Here is a 25,078-nt window from a genome sequence, read left to right on the forward strand (position 1 = left end):
GTAAACAAATTGTCATGCTTAATTATTTTACTGGAACCTATGCTAATATTTGTGAAGCCCAACTATAGATTTTCAAGTGATTTTGCATCATGGAATGGGCTTATGCACTTGAGGTGACTGAAGGGCTTGTGATCCTCAAAACTCTTTGTTTTTGGAATTATCTCTTTGAACACTACAGAATAATGCAGGTGTGTACACCTGAAGCACAAAGCCTGTTTGTAAACAGGGCAAATGTCTAAATATAGCCCTTTGATAGGAAACATGTTCAATTCAGGTATCTTTCGGTGTCTTACCACTTCGTTGACCTTCCTGATATTTGACAAACCTCTCTTCCCCCTACAGTGGTGTAAGCCGTGAAAATAGCCACTCTGGGAACATATGGAAAAGGGGGTTTGTGTTCACCCCAAAATGCTAACATTGGTTCTGACTACGTGGAATCTTTACTGTGAATCTTGTGCAATACTCATATGTGAACTGAATCTTCTGTTTATATATAAATATCTGCCTTGTAGTCTGACCATCTGCTTTTTCACAGTGGTTCAGTGGTTTGGAAGGTTAAACTGGTTTTGTTTGGCATTGAGTAAGAATTAGCAATGATTGCATAGTGTGTGCCACCCACATCTGGTTGACACGGAATGCCTTCTGTATCTTCTGCTAATGGGGGGAGACAATACAGCAGTAAGTTAATGGCTGGAGTTTTATTAGAGCGACTCCTGGACTGACGAAGGCTGTTGTTAAATATCTGAGTTTCTCATACATAGTATTCAGTTATTACCTTGCGTTTTAATTGAATGAAAAAGGCTGTTTTAAAGAAGGCCTGATGTTTATTCAGCTATAAAGAGTAGCAGTATCTGCAGTGGGATTAAGGCTAGGTCTAGAGTTCTTAATGCTGATGCAGTGATGCAGAAGACTGGTAATTGAATAAGATATCCTAGCTGAAATTTGATCACAAGGATATTTTCCCCCAATCTGATGTCAAAATAGTTATTTGTAACAGGAATTTTGTTATATTAATCAAACAGACATTCAGATTTCACTTATCCCTGAGATGCTAGCAATTCCTGCAGCAAGATTGTAGTCCCTAACTCATTTTTTAATTTTTTTTTCTTTCTCTAGATTGTAAGAGTTTGCAATGGCAATGCTCTGGAAATTCATGAGAGTAGCTAAGTATACTAAAACAGCTTTATCACCACAAGTAAAGGTAAGAGGAATTTCCACCCATTCAAGACATTTTTCATCCAAGTCTGTACCTTCAGATTTTTCTGCCAACACACCCTGCTCAAATACTGTGGAACTGCTTGGTAAAGTTTATCCTCAGGATGACTACAGCAATGTCACAGAGAAGATTCTTTCCAAGGTGGGGAAGAACTTGCACAACAAAAAGCATCACCCTTTGTGGCTAATCAAGGAGCAGGTAAAGGACCATTTTTACAAACAATATGTAGGACGCCGTGGGACTCCGCTCTTTTCTGTCTATGACAGTCTTTCTCCAGTGGTTACAGTACAGCAGAATTTTGATAGTTTGCTTATCCCACAAAACCATGCCAGCAGAAGGAAAGAGGATAACTATTACTTGAATCGTGATCACATGCTAAGAGCACATACATCAGCTCATCAGTGGGACTTGATACACTCCGGCCTAGATGCCTTTCTGGCAGTGGGAGATGTCTACCGCCGTGATACAATTGATAGCACCCACTACCCAGTCTTCCATCAGATGGAAGGAGTTCGGCTCTTCTCCTGTCATGAGGTAGGAATTCTGTAGTTGGGTTGAAAGAGGTTTTGGGTAAGTTGCATGCACATAAATGTGTTATAGCAACACATGTTATGCTGTACATTAATAAAGATCAAGTGATTGCTTATATGGTAATACTTTTAATTTGGGAAACACATAAGTGAAAAATATTTAATATGAAAACAACTATAAACTTTCCCAGAAAAATGTGGAAAAATGGAAAGACAATATTCTTGAAAGCTGGCAAAATAAATTTTTTTTTGAAAGGAAACAACTTGCTTAACTAATGATCTGCATGATTCAATTCCAAATCTATCACAAGTCTCTTCAGTGAGGTTGTTTTATCAACAACTTTTATCATATTAGTTCTTGAAGGACTCAGATGTGAGTTGCAGCTGCATCAGAGTGCAGTTTTTATTCTGTTATCTTTTCTTCTTTTAATAGCTCCAGCCTTCTGTAAATTTAATGTCTTTTTAAATGAATTGTTCCATTCTTCATCTCATCCTAAAGCTGTATTGAAGGATTCATCTGTTGCAGCTGATAGTTATGGGTGTGTGTTACATACACGGCAAACTCATCAGTTCAGAGGCATCAGCTAAAGAGCTCTAGGTAGATGAACAAGACTCTTGAGTTTATATGTTTTGTTGGCACAACTTGCATGTTCTGCAAATGCTAAGGTGTCATTAAGTATTCTGCCATATAATTGGTCATCAATAAATATAAGCCAGTTTGTTTTCCAAATAGTAATTGATTTGTGCAATTTGTGTATGTTTGTAGCAATATTGCCAAATTCACATTTCTATAACTAAAACTAGCTTGTTCTAGTAATACAGAGATGTAGACCATTCTTAATGTGGTTGCCAGTGGGTGACAGGAGCTTGGCAGGGAAACGTGATGTGTTTGGAAGCCTGAGGGAAAACTAGGCTGATCATAGGCCCCTGCTTTTCTCACTGATGGCAAGGGTCTGTACTGCCTGCACTGGTGTTTCCCACCCTGTGCCTGTCACTGCTTCTTCCATTTCAAAAACATACTTGCCTTTTGCAGATGTTCTTGTGAGCCATGTGGTGTCAAATACAGCTTGCAACCGCTTCTTCGGTAATCAGGAGATGGAAATCTTGCAGATTTATGCAATCTTGTTTGCTGTTCTTTTCCCATTGGCCTGTTTATTAATACAATCAGGGTATATGCAAGAGAAAAATGTACAATACTGCATTAAGAAAATGCTATTTCTTAATGTTTTATGTTCATGACAATTTTTTTTAGTTGAGCAGGAGCTCAGGCTTGCAGGTGGAAAGATTCTATCTGCCACAAAATTATAATGTTGACACTCTTGCAGGATGGAATTTCTGCAAACTTAGGTGTGATTCATCTAATCATTGAAATTATTGTTAAGAAATTTTGGTCCTAATGACAGACTATTTCTTCTCTACAAATTTGATAATAGGAATAATAGTAATAATAAGTTTTTAATAATTGTGAAGAAAGTTACAGAAATGCTCACTGACATCTCTCTAGAAATACACGGTGTTAACAATCTGATTCATTACATTGTAGATCACTTGTTTCTTTTTCTCTCTTTTCTTTTTCCCCCCAAGAAAATGATTGAGATGTTATTGGACAATGTCAATAGCTGATGAATTTGAAATCAGCTGGAAGATGTGTTCGTATCTTTAAAGAATGAAAGTCCAGTTGACTTTCTATACTGATAAAGAAAGAGTAGGGGTATGGTGTACAATGTGTAAAGTCTTGTTTGCTGGGCAACATGCATAAATTCTAAATCTGAGCATGATCTAAAGCATCCTTTTTTGCTTCAGTTGCAGGTTAAATACTGATAGCGTCTTTGGATATGTAAAACTTCTTACAGTCATCATCACAAGAGCCTTGTGGAAAAAATTGAATGTGTAATTCTGAAATTTCATTGGGGACTGTTTCTGTTTTATATTCTGGTTGTCTGTTCAAAATAACGCAAATTTAAATAATTCCAGAAGGAACTGAGGGGAACAAAGCCTAAATGGAGGTAATACTACATGAGAGAAATATTTTATTTATTTATAGGTGTGTTTAAGTTGTAACCTACTGAGGAGAAGTCTGTGACTGTCAGGGCCTACTTTGTTCTTTTGATTTATACATTCCTCATTTGTCGTCTTCTCAGTGAAAGTGAACACAGAACTGGAGGGGGGTGAGAACAAAACCAAGACTGATTTTATAGGAACTTGAATTTGGAGGAATTTGACATCTCATCTCAGTTTGGAAGGGGGGAAACAGGTCAGTTCATCCTCAGCTGAAATTTTAGGCAGGATAAGAAAGATGTAGAAGATGTAGAAAAGTGTCTCTCCTTTACAAATACCAAATTCTGTAGTCAAGGCTAGGTTAAAACTTCTGCCCTGTGACTGAAACTTTTACTGTAATTCTTCTCTAATGTCAAAGTTAAAATCAATACAATGGAAGTAAGAGCTGGAAAAACAAGCGCTATTTTGGCAATATTACAGTGTTTTACTCCAAGATACTTGTGAGCTATTTGCTTCTTTGGCTATACTATTTTTCATGATGGTTGGTTGATTATTTTTGTAAGATAAAAGTAATCTTCGAAGCTAGGCAGGTAACTGATGCTTTTCTGCAGCTTTGTATGGGTGCAGATATTAAATTACTAAAGAAATTCCCATCTTCCAAACTCACTCATTGCTAAAAGTTAGAATAATTCATGCTGAAATTTCCCATAAACTTTTAAAAAATGTCCTTGAACTGCTTTCAAAGAACATCTGAAAATCTATTTAGATGTATTATCAGTATATTTAAAAATATTTTACGTAATTATTACCTAAATGTAATATATGGAAGGTTAGACACTAATAGAAATATTTAAAACTAGTGCCAAAATAGCTTCCCAAATCTCCTTCAAAATTATGGACATAAAATAAACTGTTCTTCTTAAATAGGACCCCCAAATGGTATTTCTTTTGTATTCTCTTCCTCCAGCATACCTGTTTTCCTTCTAAAGGATGTATAGTTTTTTTTTTTTTTCCTTCTATGGTGTATGGCTTTTTTCTCTTTTTAATCCTTTGGATTGTCAATATTAATGCTGCTGTAGTCAGCTTTGAACTGGCAAACATTCCTGGGTGGATTATAAAATAAAGTTTTTCTGTGCTATGCTGTTCTTTACTTACTACAATTTATGGAAAAGAGAAAAAAAAATCTCAACAACACTTTGTGCATTTTAGCCAGCAGAGGGAGCCAGTATAAACCCAATGGCAATCGCAGAACATTTTTTCAGTTGACAACAAATAATGTTTACACATTGGAAGGAGACTTCATAAGGTATTTTATAGTCGGTACTGAATTATACATAAATTTTAAGGGGAACAGATGTGAAAACATAGGAATTGCTCCTCTAATTTAGTAACCTTGTTCCAATGGAGGCCAATACCAGATTGTTCAGATGGAGGAATGATGCTCATCAGGCTCATTTCTGCTAACATCTGAAAACTCTAAATAGGGAGATTGCAAAGTAGTAGGGATACATCTTTATTCTCCATTGACATGTTTTTGGTGGAAATGTCAACTTTTTTGTTAGGACACGATGGAAAACTGTAAATATTCAAGATAAAAATAAGGGCTGCTCCTCCAAAACAGTATATATTATTGCAAGAAACCATTTCCATATTGTAAATTCATATTTATTTATATCCTGAAATACAAAAGCTCTTGTCGTAGATAATACAAGTATAGACTTCTCTTATATATATGAATATGTATTTCTTTCTTTGTCTTTTCATGATTGTGTGCCTTTGCCATATTCTTTTTGTATTGTTTAAAAAAATAGTTGCTTTTATCCTTTTCATATGGTTTGGGGTAGGTGAACACTTGATTGACCTACGTCTTTTTTTTGCACTTTTTGACTTTTTTTTTTTTTTTTTTTTTAAATCAAAGTGTCAGCCTAGGTTTTTGCTTGCAAGACTAGTGTCATTAGGTTTGACTTCTGCAAAATCCCCTATGTTACTCTAGCTTTGGACACTGTATTTCTGTTCTGATATCGTATCAAAGGAAGGCTTCTTCCTGTCTTAAATCACATTTCTTTCTCATCACATGTAAAGGAATTTAAATAAATTTATAGTATTCCAGGGATCAGCCTGTTAGCTGCAGTGATTTGGAGCATTTACAGTATGTGTGAGAATATTTGTGTATTTAACTGGGAGCCATAATAGCAATGTTTAGCTGGGCATAGAGGAACAAATATTTAAAAAGGCTCAAGTGGCCTATGAAAGGTAGTCTTCATAGCCCTCTGCAACTTGAGGTTAGGGAGGGGCTTGTCTACAGGTGATACTAGACCCTGAAATCAGCCTCTGGAAATCCCCTTTTCTATGTGTTTCTTTGGATTTGGGTGATGCTCTTCAGTGCCTCAGCTGATGAGGATTAAGGCTTGTGTAAGAAGGAGTCAAGGACTCTGTAGCCAGATGAGATGGACATGGAGACTCATGGATTTGTGTGTCCTTCCCTCTGATTGAGGGCATTTATCTCCTGTCATGTAATAGCATGTATGAGTAAGAGGGAATTTCTGATTTTCTGGATGCTTTGAGATAATAGTGTTGAAGTGGAGATCAGTTTTGGTGGAAATGTCAGCTTTCGTCTCTAGGTGGCAAATGATGAAATAGATTTTTTTTTTTTTTTTTTCCACTTAGGATGGTCATCTACCCCATATCCAGCTCGATAAGCAGTTTTCATCACATCAAGTTTCAGGTGCTGCTGCCTCTGCGATGGTGTTTGAGATGCTGGTTGTGAGCAATGCATCAGTCCCAAGGAAGCTGATAGTCCTACTCTCAGGGAGCAGGAAGGAGCATACAGGAGCAGGGCCACCTGAACTAGGTCGCCTCCATGTTAAGAAAAAGAACAGCAGCATTACTTTGCTAGAGTATTCTGACATGGACTTCTTCCTGAGGCTGAAATGTGGCTGACTGTTATAAATAAAGGACCCGGCTAGTTCAGGTGGAGCTGACTTCACACTTGTGGATGTCCACCCCAATTGTGAGTGTTGTATTATTCAGTATTGTCCAAGCTGTTGTGCATAGATGGTGCCATATTAAGTAGAGCTTCACTGGTCCAATGACCTACATTGTTTTCTTTCTTACTTTTGGTTGAAAATTTGACAGTGAAGGATGTCAGACGGTCTGTGAGATTTTCATGTTGGTCCATGGTCTAGAAAGTTTGGAAGACCCTAGTTCATCCTCTATTACGAAGACTTGATATAAAATATTTTTCAAAACTTTGTCTTTCTTGGTGTCTCATCCACCTAAAAAAAAAAAAAAATAAATCTAGCAATGCTTTTCAGAATAAAGCTGTTGAATCTGTTCAAGGCATTATTTAAATAGTGTGGGAGAAAAAAGAGCAAGATGTCTAAAAGTTTATTTGGGAAGTCTAGGATGCTTAAAAATAAAGGAATTCCTGTTGCCACAGGAAGAGAAGTCTGAGTCCTATCATATGTCCCATTGTAACTGATACCTGTGTAGCAGTGTTGTGTTTTCTTTGCTGTTCCAAAAGGTCTGTATGGTTTTTCCCACCACGTGGTTATGATTTAGTGGTTTTATTCAGAAACACTTTGATTAGGATATAAAAAAAGCCACAAACAGAAGTAACCTTGTTTTGCTGTAAGTGAAGGACTGAAAACTGAAGGATCCAGAAATTAAAGTGACCACTCTGCGCGCTTGTTGCTTGAAGTGACATTTTCCGTCTTCTCCCAAAACAAATGCTTATCAATATACAGTAAAGAGCGTTCTGTTGCGCAGACAGTGACCTGTGTATCTTTTGCACGTGAAACAGCCTGGACGGGGGTGCAGGTTTACATGTTTCATTCTCTTGGAGGCTAATTGGGACTGGCATTAGGTTTTCTTTTTTATGAGACATCTTCAAGTAGCATCATCTTCATCATTCTTGATCCATTGTTTGAGTGTTACAGCACATTAAAAATATTGTGGAAATGGTTTGCTGTTTGTAAGTGGATTTAGAGTGCAGCTGTTTGTTTATTTATAGGCATATTTATCAGGGCCAGTGAGTCAAAATGTATTTGGTGTGGCAAGGTTGAGTGTTGTCACATGCAGATCCTTATGTAGAGCCGGTCTTAAGTGCTGGTTTGTCTGTGGGTATAAGTACATGAGCATTATGTACATTATCTTAATTGCTGGCGTATGCGCGACTGGCAGGAGGAACACACAACTGCCTTGTGGAAAGACAGGATGTAGTTACAGATCTTTCTGATCTGAAGCCTGCTATGAATGGCATCCTGTAAAGAGACACTTAATCTTGGGTTGAATCCTAAGCATATGGATAATGAAGCGATGTGAGGTTAAAAAGTCTGTCAAGTGACTGAAGAGATGTTGGGGTCTTTATTGAAATAACACCTGTGATTTCTGCCCTCTGTGCTGGGCTAAGAAATACTGTGAAGCACTTGTAAAGGAGCATAGCTCTATTTGTATTTGTCCAGTTAGAACCCAGTGTCTTCTGGCTGTTATATGTTACCAAATTTGACTTTATTCTAATTATGAGCTAAAGTGTGAGCAAATTTCATGCCACATAGTAAGGTCACTTCAAAGGAGAAAGCAGAAAAGAACTGTAATTCAGCATCAGTGCGATATGATGATAAATCCTGCTAATTATTAATTTTTTTGACTTCTGGATGATGACACAATATTCCATGTTTTGCACACGTTCACTTAAAGAAAAACCTGCTTGTCCCTACACTAGACAGACATAGGTGCTCAATTTCTGTCAGTAGTATTGACTGATCATATTCAATACAATAGAATAGTGCATTTTATTTTAGTCTGCACCAAAATAATAAACACACATGAAATTGTGGCATCTTGGATGTATCAGTGTTTTATGCAAGACTGGTAGATTTTTTTTTCCCATTTGCTCAGGTATGTGCTTAAGAATTGACATCAAAAAGGAGTGACTATAGGTGATTCTTCATTTTATTCAAGCTTTGGCTTCCCTGGCTTTGTGTATATAGAGGTGTTGAAGTGTTTCTAATCTGAGACATGTACTTAGCACAGTTCAATCATTGTAATAGTGAAATTGGTGTTATCAGTTTAAAGCTGCTCATATTGACATAGCAATGTCAGTGAATGAAAAGAAGGGAATAAATATTAATACAATGGTAAGGCATCTTTTATTCCTCAGTATAAACTCGTCCACAGCTGTGCTGGAGTTGCCAGGAGCTGACTGAGCCTCTGTGGAGAATACCAAAGTGCCTCTTGGTGCCTGACTGTAAGAGGGGCTGTTTCCCTGCCACTACCTGTCTTTCAGGGACTCCCCTAAGGCGGTGCTTTCACAGCCTGTGCGAACTGGCATAGATTCATGCCCATACCAAAAGTGGCCCAGCCCCATCCCATGTGCCAGTGCATCATCTCCTGTTGCTGCCAGTATGCTGCTAATTGATTACTGAGCTGAATTTGATTGTTTTCATCTCCCTCAGTTTCTTTCCTTCTCCTGGGTTGCTTCTCATCCAGATCCACCTCCCAGCCTGGGTCACTGAACCACCTCACGGACTCTTCTCCTGGCACAGAGGAGGAGATGGTGCATATGGCTGGTTTGGCAGGATGAAGAGGGCAGCAGGTTGGAGGGCTGGGGTGTGACTAAATGCATTTACTCTAATGGTTCTTGTACGTATTTTGTTGCCACATCTGGTATAATTTACTAAAACATAATTTTGCTTCAGACAGTAATTGCAATGTCAGCATTTTAGGAATAATACAGTGGTAAGGAAAAGTACTTCTACATAGTTGTTGATAAATGTTGTATTTTAAAGGCAGTGTCCAAACTATCTGTTCCTTGCAGTGATCTGAGGAACCAGTTTTAAGCTGAGGGGTGAGGGGAGGGGTGAAGAGGAAAAGGAAGAAGAGTTTCATGTCCTAAAATACTGCTGACATAGAAAATAACAGTTAAGTCTTCTAATGTGTAAGTACAGTGTATTCAAGTCCAAAGAGGGAAAATCTCTGTGGGGTGAAAGTTATTTCTCGTTTACTGAGGGATAGTGTCTTCAGTCAATAGAGAGAAAGAATAGCTACCTGTAGAGGGTAGTTCAGAGCGGGAATCTGTTTATCCTCTCCAGGCTCCTGTGTGAGGAAGCCTGTGTCTGTCCATTAACCACACAGTGAGCCTAAGACGGTTAACATCCCTAGGCTAATGGTGGCCTCTGTGAATACCCTCTGGATTTCAAAACCACATGCTGGATGACTGATCTGCCCTGCTGACAGTAAATTAGTTACAAGGTGGGTATCATCTTTTCCCAACCAGTGCAGAAATAATGCCAGTACGAAGAAAGGGGTTTAATCTTTTCGGTGAGCACTTGAATAAAGAATCTGTTATTTAAAAGTGTAATACCTAGTTTTGCCAAGCTGCTGCCTTTTGATTAGTAAAGGCATTTTTGTTAGACTGATGGATAATAGTTTTTTACATTATTTCTCTTTTTCCTTTTTTTTAGTTTTGTATTTTTCTGCAACACACCAAGGAGACTAACTTGAGAGTTGTTTTCTTGATCTGCCAGCCAAGTCTTCTTCTGACTAGCAATACAAAGTTGCTACTGATGGGTTTTTTTTTTCTTTATTCTCTCAGTCCATTTTGCTGCTAGTTTGTGTGCTATCTAAACTCAGACTCCTTCTGCCTGCATTGTGTCTGTATGAAACGTGCTAGAAGCTAGTCTTAATTGTGTTCAGCATTTGTAGGCTACCAGAGGTTCACTTGAACTTTTTTAAAGCATTTAATGCACTGAAGGCACCAAACTGCAATTAAAACAACTTCTGTGGGCATCGGTGTTAAGGTTACGCGCATTTCGTGGCATTTCCTGAGTAAGAGCTTGTTATGCTGGGAGGCTTAATGTGAAGAAAGTCTCAATACTTGTGTTTTTCCCTGTGTGTGTGCTTGGTTGACTATGGGAATGTGGAGGAGGAGAGGTAGGAAAGGGCACTAGAAACACTTTCACATTTAGGTCTCCCTGCCCTCCAGACTTACCGTTGTAGAGAAAACGACTCTGTTAAGGACTTCCAACAAAAATCCTCTTTGCAGTGTAAAACTGCTTGTCTTCCCAGGACACAGACCCTCCAGTGATTTGGCTTAGTGGGAGTGTTTTATTAGTCTCTCTGAGAGGATGTAGAATTGCTGATAAGTATCTGTCTGTGCTTGACTGTCCAGAGATGTATGGGGGGGATGTACAGGAAATTAGAAATCTTCAACTTGCAGCAGATGTGGTGGAGAGTGCCCTCTACATGAAGAGCAAGTCTGTCACATCCCAAATACAGTGGATCACCTGCCCTTTTTTAATTACTTTGTAATTAATCTGAAAAACCCAGGTGAAGCCCATGAATCCTTAAATGCACCATAGGCAAAATTCCTGTACACAGAAAGGTGCTGTGTGGGGGAAAAATGCAGAAAAATGGTGGTCCTTACATGAATAAACTATACCCAGGATATGAATCAAATATAAGCAGCTTAAGATCTTACTAAATTGCCAGGTGTTCTTTGTTTTGGTTTTTGTTGTTGTTGTTGTTTGTTTTTTTAAAGTTCATTTAATTACAGCTTTTTAAAGAAGTGTTGAGTTTCTTGGTATTTCTTTTAAGTCATTCAATTACTAAAGAATGTTGAAGCTGTGATAAATGCTATTGTGTGTTGTAGTTGTTGGGATATAATTTACATATACTGTGTAGTGTATTTTGTTCTGCATAATAACTTTCAAACTAACAAGATCAGAAAAAAAGATATGTTTCCTTTATAAATTAATATTTTCCTGTAGCTAACTGTATTATTGAAGAGATGGTACAGAAATAAAACAAATCTTATTGTATGACTATTTCTGTTCTTGTGATAATTTATCTATGTGTTTAGTGACCAGAATTAGTATAAAATCGAAGTCTTTACCTTTCTTCTTTATGGTACAGACTTAGCAGGTAAGATTCCCACTTAAATCAATAAAACTTCATTTTCTGTTTTCATTTAGAGAGTCACTGATGCAGAATGCTGGTGTTTTTCTGGTTTCGTTCTAGTTGTTCTCCAACATTAAAGATGGTGAAGGTTTACAGTTGTTTGAGCAAGGTCATCGCACTGCACACAAGCAAGAGTGTCACACCATGGAAGCAGTGAGGCTGGTGGAGTTCAACCTGAAGCAAGTGCTCACAAAACTCATGACTCACATCTTTGGTGATGGTAGGTTCTTGCTTTTTTTTTCCTGGGGTGCTGATGGCTGTAGGCATCCAGACTTTTGGGAAACATTTTGCTGCATAATAAAAACAGGAGGCTTAGGGGTGATGTTGACAGCTGGCATGCATGTGGTTTTTTTTCTAATAAGAGTTACAGTAATTTTTAGGAGTCTTTGTTCATATTCTTTGCTATTACATTTTTTGTCTTAAATTTGGTCAGAGTTCCATCTCAGTGTCATTTTTTTAATGTCAGAGTAACTGGCTATTGATTGACCTTTCAGCTATAATCTGTACTTTATGTTATTGATCTTTAATGCTGTTATATCCACGCCTTATAAAACAGAGCACAGCCCAAGAGCCAAACACACTCCTCTTGTTTTTTTCTAAATACTGGTGCACACAACATTGTGTTGTATCATCAGGTTTTTTTGAAGATGTTTTGGTATGCAGTGTGTCAGGGTAACATAGTGGGCATGAATACAGGTAGGGGCACATGCCAGACCCAACTACAGGCACTTGTCTGGCAGAATCCATGTGTCAGAGTAGACACAGTGTACCAGTCAGTGTGGGTCCTGCAATGAGAGAGAGCTCCAGCACAAAATTGTGTGTGACCTCCTCAGCTTCATCCTCCTGGGCCTCCCGTGTGCCCGGAGGGACAGGGCATGGCCGTGGCATCACATCTAGGGCTGCTGGGGAGCATGAGGGCCAGTGATCTGCCATCTTGCACCGGTAGCATGGAGCTTGACAGGAGAAGGGGTACGTATGTGCACGTGCTGCTTTGCTGCGTATGCACACAAAGGGCCTCGAGTGTTTCCCTTGCGCAAATAAATTAAACCTTGCAGCTGAAGGGAGACTAAGCTTTTAGGCATTTGCTAAGTTTGCACCAAGCTGAAAAATAATTGTTGTTCAGTACTTAGAGTGGAATGAGGAAGGGTAATGAATGTCTGTGTACATGAATGAAATATCCTCTCCTTGGAAATATCTGCTTTCAGTTTCAGGAGCTGAATTTATAAATGGTCTGAATCAAAATTGCTACGTTAATGCTATTTCCTGGCAAGGCGTCTGCTCTTCTGAACTGATTCATTTTTCTGTTGAGGAAATACTGGATAGTACTGGAATGCACAGGGTATGCTGTCTGCTTTCAGAGCTCTTTAAGGTGCCCACTGAATTCAGAGCGGTAGTTCCAAGAGTCGATTGATAATGGTTGCAAGTCCTATATATGACTGCTTGAATATTTGTCTGAAATTGTAAAGTTTAATGTACAGCAAGCAAAACTTTTACCAGTTTTTGTTTTATCCCACCTGGACAAAAATTTTTTTTTAAGTTCCCGAGTTAATTTTTTCTTGTGCTTGTATTTTACTTAACAGCAGCCTTTTGAAACATACAAAATTAGGATCAAAGTGACTAGATGTAAGAATTATATTTTTAGATCAAACTCAGATGCTGAGGGTGTTTAAAGTGAGCAGTTCCTAGGAGTTATTAGTGATATCTGAGACTGCAGTGACATCCTTCTCTAATTGTTGACAGATGCTGCACTTCAAGCTTTAGTTATGTTGGCTATTACAAGTCCTTCTACAGTCCATACAGTAGCTAGAAAGGCATTAAAAAAATATTCTTATATTGTAAACCCACAGACTAAAAGTTAGGTGCTGCCTTCTTAGTGTAGCAATTGTGAATGAAGTTCTCCCCTCTTCACTTTCTTGGTCTTCTTGTAAGCTGTCAGTACAAACAGGAAGGTAATATTCAAAGTAGTGAACTTCATGCTAGGCACTAGACATACAAGATGGGTGCAGTACAAGTGACCTTGGTGACACATAGTTAAAGTTGTCTTTTGAAAGCTGTTATATTTTCATTTTACTCTTCACATAACAGTTTGATTACTTTTGTGTCTCACATAGATTTTAAACTAAAATTTAAAATGTATTTTACTGAATTTATTGCTCTTGGAAAAATTCTGTATATTTTTTCTTCTCGCAGAAGTTCTGTAAGACCCTATGTTCTGTTAAAAGCAAAAATTTTATTTTATGCTTCACATTAGTTGTATTCTTTACAGCCTGTGCTGTTAGCAGAATATTGCAGTGAAGTTGCCCATCTCTTCTAGCAGGCTAGTGTGATCATAGATGCAGTAAGATACTGAAATGTTGCACTGTCCTACAGTCAGCTATTATTCACGGGCAGATTCTTTGTATTGCATATTAAGTCTACCATGAAGGCATAGGCATGTAATTTAGTTTTGCATAAATTAGTTTAGGCTTGAAGTCCTAGACTTGTATGGCTGGGCTTCTGCAGTGCTTCTCTGAATTCACCAACTCAGGGGGATGATACATTTAGGATGTCTGCAGGATCTTTGCAGGAAGGTCAGATCACTGACCTTTCTTTATTTTTTTTTTTTCCTTGTTGCATTTCAGATGCCTATTGCACTAGATTAGTTTACATAATATTTAATAGTAATAATTTGCACTAGATTAGTTTACATAATATTTAATAGTAATAATTTGCTTTACCTGACTATCTGAATGCTTTAGGGTTGACTGTACATGCCAGTAAACAATGTAACAAAAGTTGCTTAAAGATCACTGGGCTGTCATGAGGAAGGTCAAAGACTTCGTAAAACTCTGCACCTACATTTATTCCTGAGGTTTGTCTTTTTATTTCTTCCTGGCTTTGCCAACAGGCAAAGGAGTGAGGGATATTAAAGGCAACGAAGTATCTAGAGCATGCAATCAGTTGTCTTAAATAGTTGACAATATAAGATAATTCTTTGTAAGACACTTTCTAGTGCTATGCCATGTCTGATTTTGCATTCTGCAAGTGATGGTCTTTCGGTGTCTTTAATGAGATTTTGCTGTCAGGATGCTATTCCAAATATGCTGAGAGATCACCATTCTTAGTTTTCCTCTGTTACCTCCAGATACAGTGCACACTTAAAATCTACTGATTCAGCTTACACCTTCATCTTCACATGCAGATGTTAGTGTAGGAAGTCTGTTCTCTCTTGTTTTAGTTACATTGTAGTGAGGCTTTCCAAGCTTCGCTCTCTTAGGTGTCCTCATAAAGTTGGTCAGTCTTTCCCAACGCCAGTTATTTCTCTGACCCTTCTGTAGTTTGAGTCTGAAATAATCTTGCTATAGCAAATAGAAGAGAATGACTGTGTACTGGTTCTGTGATTTGTTACTTTACATTAAATGACCCAAAATTCACTGCTGTCCCATATGTATATACCCCATTCCTAGGCACCAGTAACAGAAGGCGGGAGGGTGAGTAATGCTGTGCTTTGATTGATGGTTCTGCTGCTGCTGGTTCTGACTGAGCAGCTACTGGATGTCTTTTAAATCAAACACATTGTTCTGCTCTTTCTTCTTCTTAACTCTGTTGTACTCATGTCTCCTTTGAGTGCATGGAGATCTATGAGTGTAAGGAGTTTAAAAAAAAATCATTTATTGGGGCCATAATGGTCTGGCTAATAATAATGTACTAACATAGTCTGCTGCAAGTGAATTAGCTGAAGCAATGAGGTGCAGAGTACTTAAAAATCGACACACTCCTCAAGTGGCCATGGCTCGATACCTTCTGTGCTCCCCAGCACCCCCCTTGTGTCCGTCTCCTTTTTCTCCCATAGACTCATTCTCTGAAAATAATCCTCACAGCAACAAAGAGAATTTCTGGTCAGTGAAGACCATCTGGGTCTCTGGCTTTGTTGCTTCTGTGCTTGTAGCATAGCAATAGGCTGCTTTAATGTGTTGTGGGGTTTTTTTCCTCTTTTCGTTATTTTTTAGTGCTTTTGCCTTTTTCATTATGAGACTCAATTAGGCTAGCACTAACAGATACTTGTTTAGTTTAGTACCTGATAGCACCATTACTTTTGAGTGCAGACCAATTCCTTACCTAGATTCAGGACTCAGAAATAACGATAACTATTCACTTTTTCCTTACTCATTGGAGACGTGGGGGACTCCTGTGAACACTGAGGCTGTGAAACGAGCAGGTATCCTCTGCTAATATAAATCATCTCTTTGAACTAGGGAAATTACTGAGCTAGTATCTAGTGATCAGTCTTCGGTTAGATTCAGCATTGTGCTTTTTTAAGTGCCTCTGTGTTTTAAGACAGATATGCATCTCTTGGCCTCCTAAAATTTCTAGAAAAGATAATTTTTGCCAGCATTTCATAGGCTGTATGTAAAGAAATAAATTAGGCCTAATCGGGTAAATTATATAGTACTACAGAAAGCCTAATCTTCATAATCCTTTTAAATCTTCAGTGGCTTAGTTTGCTGAGTGTGAACAATGCCCTTTATTCCTTGGGAATATATTGAGCACCAAGACAATATTTTGTATCTAAATAATAAATGTACCCATTTATTCAGTGACAGTCTGTAGAAATGCAGTTAGAAGGCTTAATCTTGATGAAGGCTGAGCACCCTCTGCTTTTTTCAGTAAAGAGTTCCAGAGCCACAAGTCTGAAAGAACACTTGAATGTAAACTACAAAGGTATTCCCAATTGTCCTGGCTACTGTATGAATAAAATTATTGTGGTATATGGGATTAATTATTAATTTAGAGAACAGAATGAAGGTGAGAGCTGTTTCTTCATTGTGGATTTGTTTTGTTATATTCAGTTTTTGTTTGCTTATTTGCATTTAAAACAAATGCCTCTTAAGGGCTAATATGCATTAAAATTCAAAATTAAAAAAGAGCTTTAAACTATTTTTTACCTTTTAAATTTTTTTTAAGAACAAAAAGCAGAGAAATCTTCATTTTGAGGTAGTCAGAAGATTAAAAAGAAACCATTATCTGAATGTTGTTACTTAACATGAAACTACTTGAATATTCAATGTCATTCTTCCTGCAGTTGCAAATTTTGCAAGCTAAATAAAGATATTTTATATGTGCATGGCTTTACAGTGAATGCAGAGTTGTACAGCCCTAGGACTAAAAATGCATTTGTACCAAGAGCAGGAAATTAAATGTTTTCCACACACCATACTGTTGTATACACGACTTTTTTCATCTATGTAATATTTTTAATTGTTATGCAAACAAAACGCAATAAAGTGATTGTTGTAAGTCACAATATGGTTATGAATGGTATAATTGCTATTTCTTCTAGTTCTCTGAGTTCTGTGTGTAAAATTATCAAAACACTTTTTTATCATTTATATAACTTACTGAGCTGGGTTATTTTCTTTTAAGAGAGAAAAGAACATCTAGAAGTACCAATGTGTGTATTTTGAAACCTGCCTCTCCCTGTAAAAGTTAATACCATCAAGAAAAGTTCCCCATAACTATTAGGTATTTTATGTTTTGGCTATGTATGTATGCTTTTGTTGTAATTTACTGTTTCGGTAATATAATGTTTCAGAAGTAATCAAAGACAATCTAATCCTCAAGGCTACAGAAAATGTTTTAATTAGAAAAACTCTCTGGATAAATCATGCAATTTCATGTTTTAAGGTCCATTTATAAAACAGCCCCCCAAAAAGCCTGAAAATCAAACCAGGGGTGTTAACAGTTACAGACATCCAAACAATCTTTGCTCTGCCCCTTATTTTCAAAACTGGACCTGCCTGGTTGTTAATGATCCTAATGCTGATTAGCATTTGGCTTAATTGGAGAGAAAGATGGGTTTGGAATTAAGGCATTAGCCCACGGAATTCACAGTTCAATTCTATTTTGAGTTTTTATGGTTCGTGTTTCCAAGACTTTTTTTTTTTCCCCTGGTGCCTAATGGCTAGAAAAAATTATTTAGCAAAACAAAGCTTATGTAAAAGATTACAAGAACTAAAACTCATCAAATATAATGAGGACCTTGACAACACCTCTGCTTTTGGCAGCCCTGTAGACCTTGCCCTCTTCTGGCTCCGCTGCTCTGAGCTGCCAGGGGTTTCCTCGCTCTGTGCAGTGGTGCTTCAGAGGTACAGGGGGGAGGGAGAGTTACCCAGTGGCACCTTTTACACTTCACATCCACACAAAGTTAAACTCTTGTCTCCTGAGTCCAGAGTACTCCGTGTGTGTTAGTATATAGGATACCTTAATGTGCAAGTCTGTATATATATTTTTTTATATTTTTGTGTATTAATACCTATTTTTAACTTTCGCATTTAAACATACACAGAAAAAATAGCTTTGTATTTTAAATAGGTTCTAATGAAAAAAAAGTACTTGCCTTGCTTATCCATATAATACTAGGTAAAAATTAAAGACTCAGCTGTTCTGTGAGGAGCAGTTAGTAATTTCCTGATGTAAAGAATAACAAAATTACTGACTTTCCTATGATCTTGGCTCATTTTTGTTCGATGCCAGGTGGTTGCTAGAGTTTGACAAATGATTGATTTGGTTTCAAAGGGTGCTTGAATTGCACGAAGCATTTTTCGTACTAGAAAAGACATGGTCATTTTTTTCCACAAGTTTTAAGATTTATCGCCTTGCACAAGTGTTGTAAATTAGTTTGTTGCTATTTGTTTTCTCTGGATTGCTGTAATTGGTGTCATTAGTTGAAGGGCAAGCTTTACAGATGATTGGAGGGGTGGCCTTTTAAGCATACTCACTTCATATTTTATTTTTTAAACACTGCTACAGGACTGCAAGTCAGATGGGTAGACTGCTACTTCCCATTTACTCACCCTTCCTTTGAGATGGAGATCTACTTCCAAGGAGAATGGATGGAGGTCCTGGGCTGCGGAGTCATGGAGCAACAGCTAGTTAACTCAGGTACTGAAACTCCTTTACTTCATTGACATCTCTATTAGCAAACACTTCCAGTGCAATCAGCTTCACAGTCTGAAAAGCCCCCTTCTCCCCTGCTGACCACAGACATCTCTGTTTGAGACAGCTGCCACAAATAGTCCTCAGGTAGATGCAGCCCTTGCATGCTGTGATTTGAGGGTAGCAATTCAGCAAGCAATCTGGAGCCTGCAACCAGAAAGCCCGACTTTTATTTTGTGCAGTAAGGAGGTAGACTGATGTCAGCCTTAAAAGAGAAGCTGATGAATTAAAGTGTGTGGTTTTTTTCTCTTCCAAGAGATGTCAAGTGCAATCATAGTTATGATTTAAAAGTATTATAAGCAAATATCATCCCCTAATATTTGGAATATCAGATTTCTCTTATATCTTTAAAGTATAGAAAGAGGAATGTGATATCTTTCATATTGCTATTTGGTCACTAGGTAGATGGTAGATTGCTTTTTTGTTTTGTTTTGTGTCTTTTCTCCTCAGGTTGGTTATTTATGAGGTGGTAAACTGCATTAAGAGCAACATCATTGATTTAATCGAAAATATTACAGAGCAATTTCACCTGATTATTTTTCTTTCTAAAACTTAGACATAAGTACAAAAGGAGAGGAGAAATTGGTGGTTTTTTTCTGTTTATTTTTATGTAGAGAATTTTACATGCTTGTTTTTTCATTATCTGAGAATAAGCAATTGTTTGTAAGCACAGGGCAGACGGCATGTGCTCAGAACTCTGTTGTTCAGTGTCTTCCAGTACTGTTTATTAGACATGGGAGCCTTTTGGAATATGATCTGTTTAATTCTCACAAGCGTACTTTCAGATAGCCAAGTTATACTCAGTTGATTTTTTTTTTTGCAGTTCTTTTCCTAAGATATTGTTGTATTTTCATGTGATCAAAATTCTTTCTGTTGAAGTCCGACAGCTGTGAATGGCTCAATTTTGGCCTCAGTTACTTGTCACTGCTTGTTTTCCTCAAGGTTTGCATGTATTTTAATGTGATCATTTTCCTTTTAAAAAGATAAATGCTCTTCCAGAGTTTCACCCCAATGGGTTAATGGTTTATGCTAAGATTCTTCCTCAGGTTATTATGTTCCGCGTGTGGTAAATATAACACAGCTTCTGATCAGCCTCAGAAGTAAAAGACTACTGTATAATATAATTTCCATCTGATGTAACACACCAGACTTTCTTCTTGAAAAGCTTTTATGTTGCACAATTCTTAATGCTTAGGTTCCTTTAATGTATGTGAGAAGAGGTAAACTGTGGCCTCAAAACGTTTACTAAATGTGTTTGTGCGCATGTATGTGAATGAATGTGCCTGAAACACCAATGGTTTCTACAGTGGTCAAGTTTTAAATTTACTCTGCCTCAGCTTTTTCTCACCTTTCTGAATTATGGTCTTGAAAATTATATCCTATCTGGACCAAAACTCTCCTAACCAGTCACTGTAATTCTAATCTCACAAGAACTCATGAATTCAGTAACTCAAGTCTAGCTTTTGAATGACGCTTAGATTTATATTATTAAAACAAACCAAAAAAAAAGATATTTCATTTATTAGCAAGATATTTTTAGAGGGTACAAACTCAGCTGTGGAAATGCCAATCATTTCTAACTTCATTTAGAGAGAACTGGACTTTATATAGCCACAGCTTTGTTTTTCTGCTCCCTCCAGTAGCTCTGCAAAAACCCTTGGCTATGAAAGCTAAGTATGTAATGTATCTCATTGTCATTTTATTGAAGCATTGGAATCTGTTTACCACAAGTGAAGAAAAAGTGTGGCTAATAATTATGTTGGCTAACAATTAGCCTATTTGGTTTAAAGTAACAATGAGGACAAAGCGGTTCACACTTCCAGTCAGGTAAAGAGTCAAACACCAGTCTTCCCTGCTTACTGTTGTGCAGAATATCCTTTTTAATCCTCTTCTGCAACAGTTGAAAATCCCAGTAGGTTCCTGGCATGCCAACTTGCATCTATTTAGGGTGATGCCAAATTTGCTATTACTAATCCATAGATTTTTTTTTTTGTTTTTTTGAGTGTGTTTTGGCAGCAAGCAGCTTTTACCAAAAATTGAAAATACACAAGTGCAGAAAGGAGATTCTCTGTGGAGAAGGATGAGGGTGAAAATTTTTTGTCCAACCTCCTTCATCTTTTTTTTTGCGAGCAGAACTCAAGTGCCTTCCAAAGCCATCCCACATGTGAACAGCAGTAGTTTTTTAATAGTTTATTTTATTTTACCTTTAAAGTATCCTTAATGCCTCCAGTATCCATAATCAATGGATATTACTCTGGTCCTATGCCCCTAAATGTCTTTGAAACACCAAAGTTTCAGTTTTAAAGCCTTCCATTTTAAACCAGTGCAGATCAGCAAGGACTAGGAACTTCATCAAACTTGGGAAGGAGGCCTGTGACTTCCCAATAGCTCTGTCCTTGTGCTTTTTGTTCCTAGTCCTGCCTGTTCATCTTTACAGGAGCCAGTGTTATTTTCAGTCAATGGATATTTCCAGGCAAAAGCAGTTGAGCTGAACTACTCAGAAAAACACTATGTTGTGGGTTTTGGTTTTTTTTTTGTTGTTGTTGTTGTTTTGTTAGGGGTTTTTTTAGCCCCACTATTTGTTCACTGATAACAACATTCCTTAACTACAGATCAGTATGCCATTGCCCAACCTGAAAGCATCTAACCTCAGAGCGCTGACTCACACCACAGACCTACACCTTCTGATGAGGGTGTAAACGCTGGTGCCTAAACCTAGATGCTCTGTCTCTTCTATGTCAGATGTCTGTAATGGGCACTGCAGACTTCCCATTCCTGTCTCAGTCCCCTGAAGGGCTCTGCCAGAAGAAAACTGAAGTAGGACTGAATGAAAAAGAGAAATGTTACTCATTTTTTGGCTGGCTAAGCTGGTGCTAAAGAAATATTTCACTCTTGGTGTGCCAGTTCACCAAGATCTTTTAGTGGTGTACTGCACAGCTTGCTCATTAGAAACTGAAGAAACTGATCAGTTTGCAGAAATTGTTTGGTGTTTTTTTTAAGCCTATAACCTTTCTTGCAGTTTAGGATTTTTGTGATATGGGTATTTTTTGCTTGATAATTACTATTAAAAATCTATCTCTGAAATGTAATGTTTGCTGACAGACATTCCTTTTCCTTCCATAAGACTGTTTTTTGAAGGGAAGAGGGCTTTTACCTTCAAAATCCTCAAGTCCTTTCATTTCGTGTGTTAGTCATTGAATATGAAAGACGGGGTTATGAGGCAATGAGGTTTATGAGAAACAGTTACTCAAAGCAGAAGTTGGATGTGCCTGATTATCTGTGGTGGTTAGAATTTAAACAGTCAAGATGCTTCAGCACAGAATTTTTTTTTTCATTTTTGTGTTGTTGAAAAAATATATATTCATCTATGAATACCTATGAAACATAACAAAGATGCAGAAGAACTGAAGTCTTGTGGAGGGATGAAAATACAAGGTCCATGACACAAGCAGCTGTTTCTTTATATTGGCAGAAGTTTCTCTTGGACTGGTAGGTCTTATAATGATGGCTCCCTGCCCAAAATAACCCTACTATATAGTTCCTTGGAGGTTAACCTCCTCATACAGTGAATTTTGAAGATATTGACAGATCATAGTAAGATTTTTTTAGTCTTAAGTGAAGAATTCTATTGTAGCTTTAATGCCCCATGCAATCAGCATAAAATGTTATTTTCTAAAAGACAATATTATTTTGATTTTTTTTTTTTTTTGTGCTGCCTTATGTTTTAGGAGGAGTCTTTCTTTGCTTTCAACAACTTTTAAATAGAAGGTGGTACAGATATTTAGTACATGTAAATAGAAATGCAATGGTTATACAGAAAAATTGTCAAATATGTTCAAACGTACTGATAGTACTCTTCATCACCTGCTTTCTTAGTCGGCTTGTTTTTTTTCCTTTTGAGGTTTGTGAAGAGTCTCTGTGGCCCTCCTTTTTTTTTCTTTTTTTTTTTTTTCCTGCATGCTTCTTAACAAACTAGATTTCTAGTTTTTGACATAGATCTCCACAGCACAGGTCTCATAAAGAACCCAGATATGAGAGGCAACAGAGCAAACCAGCACTTTGTGTTGCAACTTTGTCATGCATGGACTTCCATAGTGCTTTATCTCACCCTTGAAATTTCACATTCTTAAAATGTTAGACCAGATCAGGATTTGCCCAGGGAGGGATAGCCAGCCTCATTCTTAGTCATTCAGTGGGTAGTGGGGATGATCCAGTCTTCTGAACCATCCAGATTTTCTATGTTAACAGCAAGCAAAGTTTCTGTTGTCTTGGTGTGTGGATGACCAAACAAAATTTGATAAAAGCTGGAAGTACCATTTCCATTAAAGCAAATCCAGCTATTGAGTATTTTTAAAGAGATATTTGCACGCAGGAAAGTCTTCTGCTACTAACAAAACGGAGAGTATGGTGTTATTTACTTATTTTTTAACAATGATAGTTGCTGTTATTAAAAGAAAAACATATATGTCATTGTTTTTATATAATTGTTGAAAAAGTATGCAGTACTGCAAAGATGCACTGAATTGTAAGGAATGATGTTACATGTTCCCCTAAGGCTGATGGTGCTAAACTAGAACAATGATTTGGTATAATGCGAACATAGAAGATCACTATTATAATCAGTGTTCAGTAAGAAGCATAAAATCTAACAAATTGTACTGTTTAACTTTCCATTTTTATGTGTGCTTTGTTTTTCATCTTAAACTGTACCTGAATACATAACTTTAATAGGAACGTTGTGTATGTATTTTGATACAAAGAAAAGTTATTTTTACTTTGGTTAACACTGGGGAAAATATGGAAACTTTACAGTATAGTACCAAGTACTCTCAGTTTTAGCTCCACGATGAGGATATAAGGAAATTTTATAGTTCAGTAGAACTAATGTCAATTAATAGCACGTATCATATTTCTGTGCTTCAGGTGTTTGTTATCCAAGATTTGCAAAGCTGTTGTTCATTTGTCAGTGCCGAAGCTCCCAGGTCCATATGGAGTTATATGATTTGAACCTTTGAATACAGGACATCACTTACTCAGAGGCTGTGATCACATACTGTTGCTTAGTACCTGTGAAATTGGAAGCAGTTAGGGTGTGATCCTTTGCTGATTGAAATCAATGGCAATGTTCTCAGTGCTCAGTGTTGCAGAATATGTTAGCTGGGGACGGAAGCAAGAAAATTGGACTAGAGTTTACTTGCAAACCAAGAGACTATAAACCCCAGTCATTTAAAACCAAAACAAAACAAACCCCAAACAAAGAAACAACTTCCCCTCAAAAAACCCCAAACCCACAAAGAAAATGAAAAAAAAAAAACCTATAAAAGATAATTCCCTTTTTTTTTTTTTTTTTTTGTTTTTTTTGAGACTTATGATGTTTTTGAACTAGGGATGGCACCATCAGATCAAACAAAAGTCCAGGACATCCTTGTATCCCTGTATCATGATGGCATCCAAAGCAGGTGCCTAAAGTTGAGTAGAACAGGCATAATTATGCTGATCCTTCCCTGGTACGCTCCTGCAGCTGTCCTTTTCCTGAGCTGAAAATGGAAAAGAGTTTGTTTTGAGTACTCATTGTGGAATATTCTTCCATTCGTTTCTTGAAGTGGTTTTGAGTCCTGGTAAACTTTTACTATCTGCGGTGTCTTCTAGCAAGAAATTGCATAATTTAACTTGCATGAGGAAATACTTCTCTTCTGTTTTGACCAACAAGTTACAGTTAGAGCTTCTCTCTCATGCAAGAAGAGACAGTGGGCAGCTGTTTCTTTTTCCTTCTTTAAGCCACTCAGGATTTGTTTACATCTCAATTGTAACTCTCGTCACTGGCTTTTTTTCCAGGCTGAAGGGTCCTGGTCAGAGAGTCGCTTCCTGCGTGGGAGCTGATCCCTATGTTCTGGTGGTCGTGATCACTCCTGTCTGCATCTTCACCAGGTTTCTGCTGTAGGAGGTCAGGGTGTAATGTTCAGGCTGTGGGCATACAGTGACTTTGTACACTGGCATAAAGACTTTGCCTTCTCTTTTCCTTTTCTGATGAATCTTAATTTTGCTCTGATGAACTTTAATGAGCCTTGAGTTGGCAAATGAAGGGAGGTTTTGGTACAATGTCTACTGGAAATGATTGCTTGTGATTGCTGGCTGGTGGTTTGAAACATCCTGGCAGCACGCTCAGCCATTCAGCTCTGGGTAGGAGCAAAGGTTAAATTCTTGTTTCCTAAGATTATGCATCATGAAGGCAGCTGTATTTAGTCTATCAGTAAGAGGAGTTGGTAAGACTTTCCTGATTTATGTAGATTTTTCTACCTTCTCCATCAGAAAACAACATTGATACTTACAGTCTTAATCTCTTTTTTCTTTTTTTTTTTTTTTTTTTTTTTTTTTCTCTTTTTAGCCAGGAAGGGGTGGG

The 25,078-nt window shown here is 37.5% G+C and overlaps 1 protein-coding gene across 1 annotated transcript in view; it reads left to right on the forward strand.

Annotated features, from left to right (window-relative positions):
- Positions 1-1,128: 1,128 nt before the first annotated feature.
- The window catches only part of FARS2 (phenylalanyl-tRNA synthetase 2, mitochondrial), a gene marked incomplete at its 3' end in the record, with an annotated part of 85,221 nt that continues 61,271 nt past the window's right edge, over positions 1,129-25,078 (forward strand). Inside the window, exons 1-3 of the mRNA XM_010085773.1 lie at positions 1,129-1,750; positions 11,764-11,923; positions 18,493-18,624. Coding sequence (XP_010084075.1) covers positions 1,133-1,750; positions 11,764-11,923; positions 18,493-18,624 — 910 coding nt within the window. The remainder of the gene's footprint in view (positions 1,751-11,763; positions 11,924-18,492; positions 18,625-25,078) is intronic.

This window comes from Pterocles gutturalis, unplaced genomic scaffold (genome assembly GCF_000699245.1).
Source record: "Pterocles gutturalis isolate BGI_N339 unplaced genomic scaffold, ASM69924v1 scaffold20830, whole genome shotgun sequence".
NCBI classification, from domain to species: Eukaryota; Metazoa; Chordata; class Aves; order Pterocliformes; family Pteroclidae; genus Pterocles; species Pterocles gutturalis.